At 37.4% G+C, this 12,071-nt stretch overlaps 1 protein-coding gene across 1 annotated transcript; it reads left to right on the forward strand.

Annotated features, from left to right (window-relative positions):
* Positions 1 to 1,520: 1,520 nt before the first annotated feature.
* LOC110802611 (uncharacterized) lies at positions 1,521 to 10,748 on the forward strand. The gene is made up of 6 exons (XM_022008052.2): positions 1,521 to 2,176; positions 4,785 to 4,871; positions 5,354 to 5,515; positions 5,644 to 5,730; positions 5,817 to 5,888; positions 8,454 to 10,748. The coding sequence occupies exons 1-6, from the start codon at positions 1,988 to 1,990 to the stop codon at positions 10,362 to 10,364; spliced, it is 2,508 nt and encodes an 835-aa protein (XP_021863744.2). The 5' UTR covers positions 1,521 to 1,987; the 3' UTR covers positions 10,365 to 10,748.
* The last annotated feature ends 1,323 nt before the right edge of the window (positions 10,749 to 12,071 follow it).

Here is a 12,071-nt window from a genome sequence, read left to right on the forward strand (position 1 = left end):
AAATATGAAAACTCTTCGAGTTCAATTGTAATTTTTTTAATGTTAATGTGATAGAACATGTGCCCCACGAGTTATTAGTTGTAATTTGGATTTTGGATTATATGCGTCCGAGGATTCCGAACCCTTAAGGAGAAAATCCTGGCACCGCCACTGCATACACCCTCTCACACCATACAATACATTTAAACACTTTACATAAATTTAAAAATTGTCCATCAATAAGGTTTTACACTATAACTTTAGAGTTTAGACAGTTTTTTTTTTTATAGTACTCCATATTAGAGTTTAGACAATAAAACATCTAAATCAACATCTTAGCGCTACAATAGAGTAAATTTCAATATGGTTTGAATGATTCTTATTTCTAAACTGATTAGCATTCTACTTTCTCATTTCTTGAAAAATTGCACCATGATTGACTTTTACGCCTACAATACATTAGACTCTTAATATCTCAAATTCTGCATAAGTAAAAATTATAAACCAATATTTTTTCTTACGTATAAATCATTCGATATCAAAATGATGCGATATTTAGAAAAACAAGTATAAAATTTTAGACAACAGCTTCTACATTTGGGCCATTACCCTATTTGAATCTAGGGATGGCAATGGGTAGGGTCTGGGTAGGGTCTAGTAATACCCGGACCCGGACCCTAACTTTTTGACATATAGCCATACCCTACCCTTACCCTATAGGGTCTAAAATTATAAGACCCTTATCCGGACCCTATGGGTCCGACAGGGTATGGGTAAGGTCTAGGGTCTTATGCGGGTCCGCGTTAAACTATAACTTTTATTTCCTTTTTTGTATGCAATTATATGTAATATGCAAAAATAATACAAGAATAACGATTAATAAGACATTTTAAAACAAATAAATAGTTAGTCTTCAAAAATTATCCTTGTCTTTCCTACACAATACATTTTAGAGTATGAAGCTCATAAGTTACAAAATCCCACATTCTTAACTACACAACATTAATGTTAATAAATAGGCATCCATTCAGTACTTTAGTAGTAGTTATCGTCCATATCATCATCTACTCCATCATCAAGATCCTACAAAAAAAGTGAAGTACATAAAAATAACAAAATTTAAGCGGGTCTAAATATAGGGTATGGGTCTTAAGGGTCCGCGGGTAGGGTATGGGTAGGGTACGGGTCTGAAAAAATAAGACCTTACCCTACCCTAAAAAAACAGCATATGCCCATACCCTACCCTTATCCTATAGGGTCTAAAAAATAAAGACCCATACCCTAATTTTAGGGTAGGGTCTGACAGGATCCGGGTAGAGTCCTGGACCCACTGACATCCCTATTTGAATCCTACCATTAATAAAAACATCTTCCCTCAAACAACTAAATACCCTCTTTGTTTTTCATCCATTAACCGTCAGATTTCGTCAAATCTCAATCACAACCAAATCCAACGACTCCCATAAACCCACCAAATATCTTACCATATACCCTCTCACACCATATATAACACATTTAATCACTTTGCTGAGAACTAAATTTATGTCAATCTGCAAAATAAAAAAAATAAAAAAAAGAAGAAGTTGAATTAAGCAGCAGCAGCAGCGCAAAAAGGAGAAAGAAGAAGAAAAACTCAACCCCTCTCAAACAAACAAACCCTTGAAACCTCTCTTTCTCTCTCCTATCTCTTCATCCACTCTCCCCATTTCTCGAGGAGAGAGAGAAACGAAATTGTTGTTGTTCGTCACTTTTTGGAATCATCACAGTTGCATCGCCGAAATTTGAGAATTGTTAGGGTTTTTGTCCAATCGATTTCTTTCTCGTACTCTAATGGAAGCTTGATTCGAGCGACGAAGCATGCAATTCTGAAATTTTAGCTTCTCGAAGGTTTTAGCGGAAAAGCTAGGGTTTAATTCTCGATTTCGTTTGTTCAATTTCATTTTTGGTGTTGCTGGTTCTTGTGTGAGAATTGGAGTGAGTTTTTGTTGGAAATTGTTTCGATCTTTGGATGGATTCGCGAGATTTGAGTTCATCTTCTTCGATGAATGTGGCTAGAGAAGGCTCGGATGACGACGGTGTTCTTTCGGTCACTGCTTTGCTCGCTAAGGAAGCTTTCGTCTTGTTTCAATCTGATAAGTTTTCGGAATGTGTTGATGTACTCAATCAATTGTTGCAGAAGAAGGAAGGTGATCCTAAGGTATATTCTGATTAATTTTGGCTTATATTCGTTGTTAAATTTCAAAATTCATCAGTGTTCTAGTAAAGAATTCATCATGTAGGTAGTTCTTGTACTGAATCAACACATTTGTATATTCTATGCGCTGCCGGAATCGTATTTCCAGCTTGCGAGGCTCATTAGTTCGTCTTTTATTTCCGAATTCGATTTGTTACATCTGGATAAGTCTGAACTACTAAATGTTATTTTGAATGGATATTTCAACTTGTGTAAGTTATTGGTTTCCTTATCTTGTGGTTTCAATTTGATATATTTGGATATATTGGGGAGATAATGTAGTTAATCTACTCAGTTTGGCTGGTTTGAGAATTCTTCTTTGTTGCCTTTTCAGCTTGGTTTACTACATTACATTTGCTTAGGGCATCAACATTTTGAAGCCTCTTCCACATAATTTGTATTTGATAGGGCTAATTTTCTTGGGAAAGAACGTGTCTTAGTGTTGTCAGACTTAGTTTTGTGTGCATTTAAATTTTGGAGTCTGATGAATTGCCTAAATGCTTTACTGTAAAATCTAACTGTGTCCGTGTGAGGCTCTCTCATTTGGATTCTTGAGGTTAGGAGATTGGAGCTTTTACCGAGGAGTGTATGTTGGATGAAATGGATTGGAAGATAAGTAATTAAGTTACCTTGAATTCAGTGGTAGGTTAGTTTCAAGAGGAGTGTATGCTGGATGAATGAATTGGAAGATATGCACGAGTTGGTAAATCTTATCTTGCATTATATTTTCTAGCGAGGGACAAGTGAAAATTAAACTAAAATGCTATATATTCGATCGAAGTTCCTTTTTTTTGTAAGTCTCTTTAAATTTTCAATTCTAACTCGCCAGTCCTTTAGCGACAAATTTGCCTTTTTCTTGTGGAAATGTTTGTGACTCTGGCATTAGAGGATTTATAATCGGTATCATGTCCTGGAATTTGAATAGGAGAAAAGTTGAAGATTCTTTGCTGGTGATATGGCAAGACTTAGGCTGAACACTACCTTAATTTTGTTTGGTAAAGCCTTGTTTAAGTTGCAGGATTTTGTAGTTTTTTCTGCTGACTAGACACTAGTGCCAATTTCCCAAGGAAAATCAGTCTCGAAAAGATTCACCTGGCTTTCTGGTTTGTATTTCGTGCATAGGTATAATTTTGTGGCAACTGTATGTAAAAGTGATTTGCCTTTTTCCAGAAAATGTATCTTTGTTCTGATGTTTGGCGCCTGTGTAAAAGATGAGTTGGATAAACTCCATTGATACCTGGAAAGTGACATGTAGTGGTATTTGAATGATGTTCTAGAGTGCAATAGTTTATTTGGTTATGTTTAAGTAACCATAAGTGTTCTACTTCATCATGTACCAGTTCCACTTTCCAGAAAAGGAGTTTGCAGGGGGGTGAGTGAACTAGATACTAATAAAATCATACATCCTGGTTGGACCAAAAAAGTTGCCTTGTTTGCATGTGAGTCATCAGTTATATCCTTGCATAAACATATTACTTTTTATAAAGCCAAAATCTTTTAGTCATAGCAGTAATCAAACTGGGTTCAACGAGTTGGGTATTTGTGGGTACTTGCTTGCTAAATGTCTGCAAGCTGCTACTTGAGGTTTTTTCCTCTTTAGATGGCTATCAACATCTCTAGGTTGTCATCTACTCATATTAACTGATATGCCTCCCCTACTCTAGTATGAGACAAGCGGAGTGAACTGGTGTCGAGCGTTCATTATTTCATTGCAATAATTATTATTTATAGTAATAATAAAATATTTTTTGTGTTCTCTTTTTGGTGTATATTCCTTTTACAATGTGTCTGATATCGTCTGTTTGTCATCTACTCAGCTTGTCCATAACTCATCAAATCTATCTTCATATTTTCCTTTTTTTTGTGTTCTTCTTCTGAATGTATCAATTGCTGGAGAAACAGATTTTTATGGTGGGCAAAGTTAAGACTAAAGATATATTAGATTGTCTGTGTTCTCCTTGGTCTAATCTGTATCGGCTGATCCACAGAAAAGAACAACTCCTGATGTATTTTTTCCAATTTATCCCTGATTTACTCCTCAAGAAGCAGTTCTTGGGTGCTATGTTGTATATTATGTAGATATGCAGTAGTACATTGAACATTAATCTTTTTTTTATGGTCATGGTTCCCTATTTGTCTTTGTTTGTGTAACTTATGAAGGTTCGGCTGAGTTTATGCATCATGTGGTTGTTTAGGTGGACATGAGGATCTTTGTCATCTTTGATATTGTCATTCTTATCTTCTTTTTCTGGATGCTCTTTCCATTATCTCTCTTTTGTAACATTTAGAAGAAACAGCTTAGATAATGTATCATGTAAAGGCCATACTAAGGGTTATACAATAAAGTTTATTCTGTGCATTGTTTTTGCTGAATTATATTGCAGTATTAGTTTCAGGTTAGGTCATTAAGGTTTAGAGTCTTATAGATACAAGTCACTTGAAGAGTCTCCATTTTCACCGTGTTGATGCTAAACAATGATTGTGTAATATTTGGCTTGATTAACTTGTAGATCAAGATTATCTCCATTATTCTTTCCATGGTTGTTTGTTCATGTACGAATTCTGTTTACAGATTTCGCATAATATTGCGGTTGCAGAATTTTTGCGTGATGGATGTTCAGATCCTAAAAAATTGGTTGAAGTCCTTGTCAATGTTAAGGTATGTAATCTGATCTCAATACTTTGGTAGATGTTGCATGTGACTGTTCTCAAAAATATATCAGCTTATTTTCTATTATTTGAATTGTAATAAGAGGTCAAATTAAGTAGTTGAAAGAAATAAAGGAGAATAATTCATTTGGTCTTATAGCAAGCTGCTGGTTGAATATTTCTTCCAATTTTCTTGAGTGCGTCTAAAGGTGAAACAAAGTGAAGTTTAGAAATTTGGAAATGCTGTTGTAAAAGAAAGCACACCATGATTTAGAATACAGTACTACAGTTCAAATGGTCAGGCAGGTCTTGGTCCACTTGGAAATAATTTTGTTTGCGTATTTGTTATGAGCTGAAACTCTCTGGGCTCATTGTAGTTTTGGTTTTAGGGTAGTATGGTACCCTCATGGAAATTTTTAATTTTCTTATTTTACCATTTAGATTTTATTTAAAAAATAATTTGGGTTTTTAAGAGATTCTCTAAATTTTTAGAGAAAGAGTGAAGACCTTGCACGTGCATCCAGAGAGCAAACAGATGCTGCTTCCCAGGCTTCTAATAAAGCCATTTCAGGAGCCAAAGGAACTAATAATTTGGCGAACACCAGTACAGTTTTCACAGACGAATTTGATGCATCTGTGGCGGCGCTAAACATAGTATGTATTTTGTAGTACTTCACATCCGCGATGTTTAATTTTATTTATTTAAGAACTTTCCTTTTCTATTTTAATTTTTTATGTTTAGGGTAGATTTTCAGTTTGTCTGCCTGTAACTATTATTGCAGGCAACTGTCCTCTTTCATCTTCATGAATATTCAAAGGCATTGTCAGTTTTGGAGCCACTGTTTCAAAATATTGAACCTATAGATGAGGTATGTCTATGTCTTTTCATTGTTCATAGATACAAATATGTATCTTTCTGATTCCTTTTCCTTACTTTTGAATTGTTGACACACAGACTACAGCTCTTCATGTTTGTCTCTTGCTGCTGGACGTTGCCTTTGTGACTCAAGAGGCATCTAAATTTTCGGTAAGCTGTTGGACAGTTCGACCATGAATGAGTTGAATTACTGTTGATTCTTACGGGATACCATCATTGTCTAGCATATTCATATCGAACTACTAGTTCTGTCTCACATTTCTTTTTACATGTAGTTTTCATGTATATTGTTGCTTGACATCCACCGTTTGCCATCACATGTCAGTTTCCTCCCCTGAATATCTTTATGTTAATGGGGGTTGCTTGTAGATTTACCGAGACATGTTGAGTAATAAGTAATAACTAATAAGCGTAGGTTCATGATAGCATCTCTAGCAGGTTTTTCAAAATCTTTTGGCTTTTGTTGTATGGGTCTTAAGAATGCATCTTTTGTTTTTTTTTCCCTTCCTTTTGTCGATTTTCTGATTTTGGAGACGGTGGCCAATATTTATTTTTGTTCTGCTCTATTAGTTTCTGCGGCGAAATAACTTTTGGAGCAAGCACTTTTGTTTATGTGGGATGCTATTTGACAAAACATATACGTCCTATCAAATCGACGGTGGTACATATTTATCTTCTCAATTAGTTTCTGCAACAATTTGGAGGAAGAAGTAATGCTGGCATAGTAGTAATATGTAGTGTAATCTGTGGAATGGGAAATTCATTTTCCTCTGAAGAAGATTTTGATGCTCTGTAGTGTAATGCTGGCATATGGTTGTTTGTTGGTCGAAGAATTTAGAACTTTGTTAAAGGGGAAGTTGTGTTGCATCTTGGTTTAAAAGTAGGTTCTAGCCACTAGGACGTGGCTCTTTTGCTTTTATGGTGAGTTTGTGGCCGCTGGTTTTGAGATTTTTGAAAGAACTTCTGCTGGTGTAATGGGTTTAAATATGTCTACTCTTTTCTCTTACAGCTGTCTGATATCTTTTTCTTTTTTCCTCACGAAGTTTTCACGTTGAACACTTGAACATCATATAATTGTCTGTTACTCTGTTAAGTTAGATGCCTGTGCAAGTGAACAAGCTATCTTTTGTCGTTAGCGTTCGTGTATTATTCCTCCAAGATCTTCTTCCCAAGTTCTTACTGTCCCATGTCAATCACTACCTGATGCATTTTTTTCTCGTGATTGTGTGGTTGGTGCATTGCCTTTTCTCTTAAAGTTAGGTAGTAAAATGCACGACGGTTTTCCAGGCAGATGTCAATTTCAGCATCCAGGCCTCCACAGCATCCTTGTCGAAATAATTGATATGAAGTAATAGATGTTCTGAAAAATTTGACTGAGATGAAATGAATGTCTCACCACTCTAGCAGATCCCCCCCCCCCCCCCCAAATCTTTGTTTAGTTGCTCAGGAAGGGGAGGGGGAGGATGTGGGCTATGGTTATTGAAAACTGTTTGTTTTGAGAGAACATTGTGCGTTGACGTATGACACTGTCATCCAAGCACCAAAAGTAGCTGTATATATACTTTTTTTCTTTTCTGTAAAGGTTGACAGTTAGATGTAGGAGAGGGTATTGTGGGAAAAGGTGGACTGTTTATATTTCTGACCGTGTTTCATGCTCTTTGTTAATCTTACTTTGGATATGACTTTTTGTTTGCTTATATTTAGATTGATAGGGATTTACCTAAGATTGGAGTACTGTTAGATGTAGGGGGCGGGCAGAGTTTCCAAGAAGGCCTGCTGGAAAGCGTGTTTCTGGGTCGCATTTGATGTTCTCAGCTTCCTCTTCACGTATCTGCTATCGAAATGACTCTTCATATGTAATTGGTAGCAGACTAGCAGTTGTGATGATGGGGATTTACCTTAGATTGTGCATAAGAAAAGTGTTGTCGAGTAGTTACGGACTTGTGGTAGATGGCTCATTGTATTGGTCATGAGCCATAGACAGACTTTGTTCAATGACATTGAGTTATCAGCCTGTCTTTTGGACATAGTTCATAGAAAACACTTGTTCAGTGGTTTCCTTCCTTTAGTGAGGGAACTGGCGAGCATGGGGTAATGGTTTTTCTGTGCTCTATAGACTTACATCCTTGTAGCTAATATTTTCGGGTTAAGGCATGGAATATGGCTACTGTTGGGACTAAAACTGGGTCAAGTATTGATTTGTGTTGTGAAGATAGGCTGTGTTCTATGTTTTTTCTTTCTCATCTCAAGGTAAATTTCCTTTAGTGAGCACACTGCATCTGATGAAGTGGAGGTTAAAAGTTTCAAGATGAGCACCATTTTGTACCATACAGTTATCCCAATGCCTCTAATGAGGCTAACTCGCAATTTATTTTGGAAAATAAAATTTCCATCGTTTGCGACCCTGAAACTCAATAAAAAATTGTATCAGCATTCTAGTATTCACTCTCCTCCCTCTTTCTTGGAAGGGTGAAAAATAGAATTCTTCATATGATGGGTATAACTGTACAAGTTAAGGCAGAAGGTCTTTAAACAGCTGAATGCCTGCATGGTTGACTGGTTCTACTAGGAAGTGTAATCAGCACAGTTGCAGTTGTAAGAAATATTATTATATTTATTTACACTGCGACTTTTGAAATCTTAAGTTTATGTTTGAGTCTGATCCATTGTTTATTGGCTGAGTCTGATTAAAAACCCTTGTTTTTTTTTCTTCAGGATGTAATAAGCTATCTTGAAAAGGCTTTTGGAGTAAGTTATATGCTCAATCAAGCTGATGGTGGAAGCACAGGGCAGCAACAAACTTCAAACTTTGTAGTGAAGTCCTCATCAATTCCCAACAATTCATCAGCCTCTGATGACTTCAATCCTGAGGGGACTGCTGCTGGAAATACCTCAGAAGGTTCCTTAGCAAGAACATTATCAGAAGAAACGATTGAGTACGAGACCTTGCTATCAACACTCGATATCAGCGGGCAGAATATATCCAGGGCATCTCATCTTTCAACATCAAATGATCTCTTAAGGACACCAGCTGATCGGTCTACACCCACCGTTAATTTGAGGCTGCAGTTGCCCCTTTACAAGATACAGTTTTTGCTTCTCGCCAGAAATCTGAAGGCAGCTAAACGTGAAGTAAAGCTGGCAATGAACATTGCACGTGGCATAGATTCTTCTAGGGCTCTGCTACTGAAGTCGCAGCTTGAATATGCCCGTGGGAACTACCCTAAAGCGTTCAAGCTTTTGATAGCATCAAATAGCCAATCAGATGTTGGAAGTTCAATCATAATCAACAATAACACTGGGTGTATCTATTATCAACAGGGAAATCGCAACACATCAAGCATATTCTTCCACAAGGCCCTAAGCAATTGTTCATCGATTTGGAAGGAAAAGCCACGGAAGCTAGCCACATTTTCTCAAGACAAAGCTTTGCTCATAGCATATAATTGTGGTGTGCAATACTTATCGTGTGGCAAACCTGTTTTTGCTGCTCGTTTTTTTCTGAAAGCCAGTTTGGTTTTCTACCACAGGCCTCTGCTGTGGCTGCGACTCGCAGAATGCTGCCTAATGGCTTTGGAGAAGGGACTCTTGCTTGCTGAGACTCCTAGACATGAGTCACAGTGTAAGGTCCAAGTTATTGGTCAAGGAAAATGGAGACATCTTGCCTTTGGGAATGGTTCCGTAAGTTCTTATGACAAGGAGGATTCTAGTGTTGACAAAAATATCAAACCAAAACTATCTGTGTCATTTGCCCGACAGTGTCTTCTTAATGCCCTTCACTTGCTAGGCAATTCTGAGTTGAAGCTTACCAATTCTGGCTCTTTGACAAAATCTTGTTTGGAGGAAAATGAATTTACTGATGCAGCATCAAAGAACAAGAATTTGGGAAGCAATGATACGAAGTCTAAAGACACAGCAGGTGCAGGTCAAGTGAGTGCAAATGGGGATGTGAGAGAACACAGAGGCGGAGCTCATTCTAATACAGCTGCAGCAAACACCCTCTCTGATTACGAGGAGATATGTAAAAGAGAAAACCAGAAGATGAAGCAGGCGATTCTTGTTGATTTGGCATTCGTTGAGCTTGAACTAGGAAATCCGCTCAATGCGCTGTCTACAGCTCTAACCCTCCTGAATTTACCAGAATGTTCAAGAATGAATGCCTTTTTGGGGCATGTTTATGCAGCTGAGGCCCTTTGCTTGCTGAACAAACCCAAAGAAGCTGCAGAACATATCTCTAGTTATTTGACCGGTGGGAATATGGAATTGCCTTACAGTGAAGAAGATTGTCGACAGTGGCAGGCAAAGAAAACTCTGGATGCTGAGGATTCAAACAGGGTTTCTGCATATGAGGGGCAACAAGATAACGTGTTTCTCTCCCCAGAGGAAGCTCGAGGAGCACTCTATGTCAACTTAGCCTGTATGCATGTCTTACAAGGAGATCTAGAGCAGGCAAGTCGGTATGCAGCACAAGCTTTGGCGACTCTGCCTACCAGCCAAGAAGCTGCACTCATGGCAGTTTATTTAGACTTGAAGCTTGCCAAACCCCGAGAAGCTCTTGTGAAATTGAAATGTTGTTGCTGGGTTAAGTTCTTACCCTTCACGTCAAGATCAAAAGCCGCTTCTTGATCTGTATTTGTTGGTTTTCTTCATTTTCCCTCATTTGCATTAGTGATACCCGCGGTTCCAGTTATGAAAGGTAGGTAACCCAGTCCTTACAAAGTATTTGTAACATAAATATAGTTCGATTCAGAGAATAAATTTTTTTCCCATTTTTCCATTTCTTCACTTGTTAATTTTTCCTCCTAGATTTACATGTAGGGTTCGAGAGGATGTTGTGTGGCTTGGCCAACATTTTCGCTTTAGATCAGTAGTGGAATGCCTGCCATAGTGCCAATTAGAGTCTCTTAGGTATGAGTTGTAGTTATTGAATTGTTGATGCTTTTAGTGGCTACTCATTTTTATGTTAATTGAGAAATAGAGAAGGAGCAACATGGAGCTCTTTTCATACAAGTCAATCGTTTATTTTTATTTTTATTTTTATTTTTAAATGTTCATTGTATTCTAATCAGCCGGGAAAAGTCGTAATTCATTCCTTTTAAAATTAGTTTTCGGGTAAAGAAAGTAGGATTATTCTTGCGTGGACCTGATCCACAATAACATTAGTGTGGACCCAAAATCAATAGTTTTATGTAGCGCTTTTTTTACATTCACAGTGACCTTTATTGTTCATATAGTAACTATAATAAATTAAACATCAAAATTCTTAGACATAATAACCATTTTTTGAAGCATAGTATCCCTATGTTTTTAAAAGCGAATTGTGACTTAAAATCACATTATTCAAGCATAACATGTATCGACGACACTAATTTGATTATTTTTTTCCCCATAATAATCTTAATAAAGTGTCAAAATAAATTAGGTATAAGTTGTTAACTTTATTTTAAGACATGGTCCACAATAAATTTAGTGTGGACCAAGTCCATTTAAGAACTAGTGAGTGGGTAAAACTCTTGTTTTTTTTTGTCAATATAGGACTAACACTCTTTCATTCTTTTGAAGCAAAATAAACTTATGGATGGATACTTCCAGCATTCGCGACAAAAGTTTAGGAACCTTAAGAACATTGTAGTTGTTCCGGTGTTGTAAAGATGGAAACAATGGGCTTCGAATGAAGGCCCTTTTGTATGTGTTGAAGATCTTGCTTGTTTGAATGAGTAGAGTCCGAATTCACCTGCACAAGAGCAAAGTCACTAGCCTCGGGGGTGTTTCCGAGGAAAGCCCCTCCGATGCCTAAGTAAGAACGATGCTCGGATTCTAGAGAGAAGTTCTCTAGAAGAGTAGTCTTAAGGCGATAAATTGGACGTACCTTGAGGTGTGAGCCTTGGCGGCCTATTTATAGTGTTTGCATAATAAATGCCCATAGGTCATTTATTGCTTTTGGGCCTTGGGCCTTGATGGATGGCTGACTAGCCATTGGTAGGTTTGATGCTGTTTGTTTAGAGCCATTGGGCTTTGGACTTAGTGGCCCAATTGAGAATAGATTGGGAGCCCAAACAACATGCCCCCCAGACCCGGTCCATTTAGAATTAAATGGGTGGGTTTCCAGCTGTCAGAAGTCCGAAAGTTCCCTCTCTTTTTTGAAAAGGGATGATTTGCATTGATGACAAGTGTTGGGACTTGTATTGTGTCGTGGAGATCGTGGGTTGAGGAAGTTGATGCGCCCTTTTTCTTTTCTATAAATACTGGGTGCTTTGCTCTTTTCGAACTTTTTACTCCTTCTTTCAAACCCATTCTCTCTCTAAATTCCGGCGATCGCAGTGCAATTTGTTT

Source organism: Spinacia oleracea, chromosome 2 (genome assembly GCF_020520425.1).
Source record: "Spinacia oleracea cultivar Varoflay chromosome 2, BTI_SOV_V1, whole genome shotgun sequence".
Lineage (NCBI taxonomy): Eukaryota > Viridiplantae > Streptophyta > Magnoliopsida > Caryophyllales > Amaranthaceae > Spinacia > Spinacia oleracea.

What these genes read in the sequence shown, in the direction of transcription:
- LOC110802611 (XM_022008052.2), top strand. Translation starts at nt 1,988, where the DNA reads ATGGATTCGCGAGATTTGAGTTCATCTTCTTCGATGAATGTGGCTAGA. An exon ending in AGAAGGAAGGTGATCCTAAG is followed by an intron (nt 2,177 to 4,784) that starts GTATATTCTGAT and finishes TTCTGTTTACAG; the next exon opens with ATTTCGCATAATATTGCGGT. An exon ending in AAGTCCTTGTCAATGTTAAG is followed by an intron (nt 4,872 to 5,353) that starts GTATGTAATCTG and finishes CTAAATTTTTAG; the next exon opens with AGAAAGAGTGAAGACCTTGC.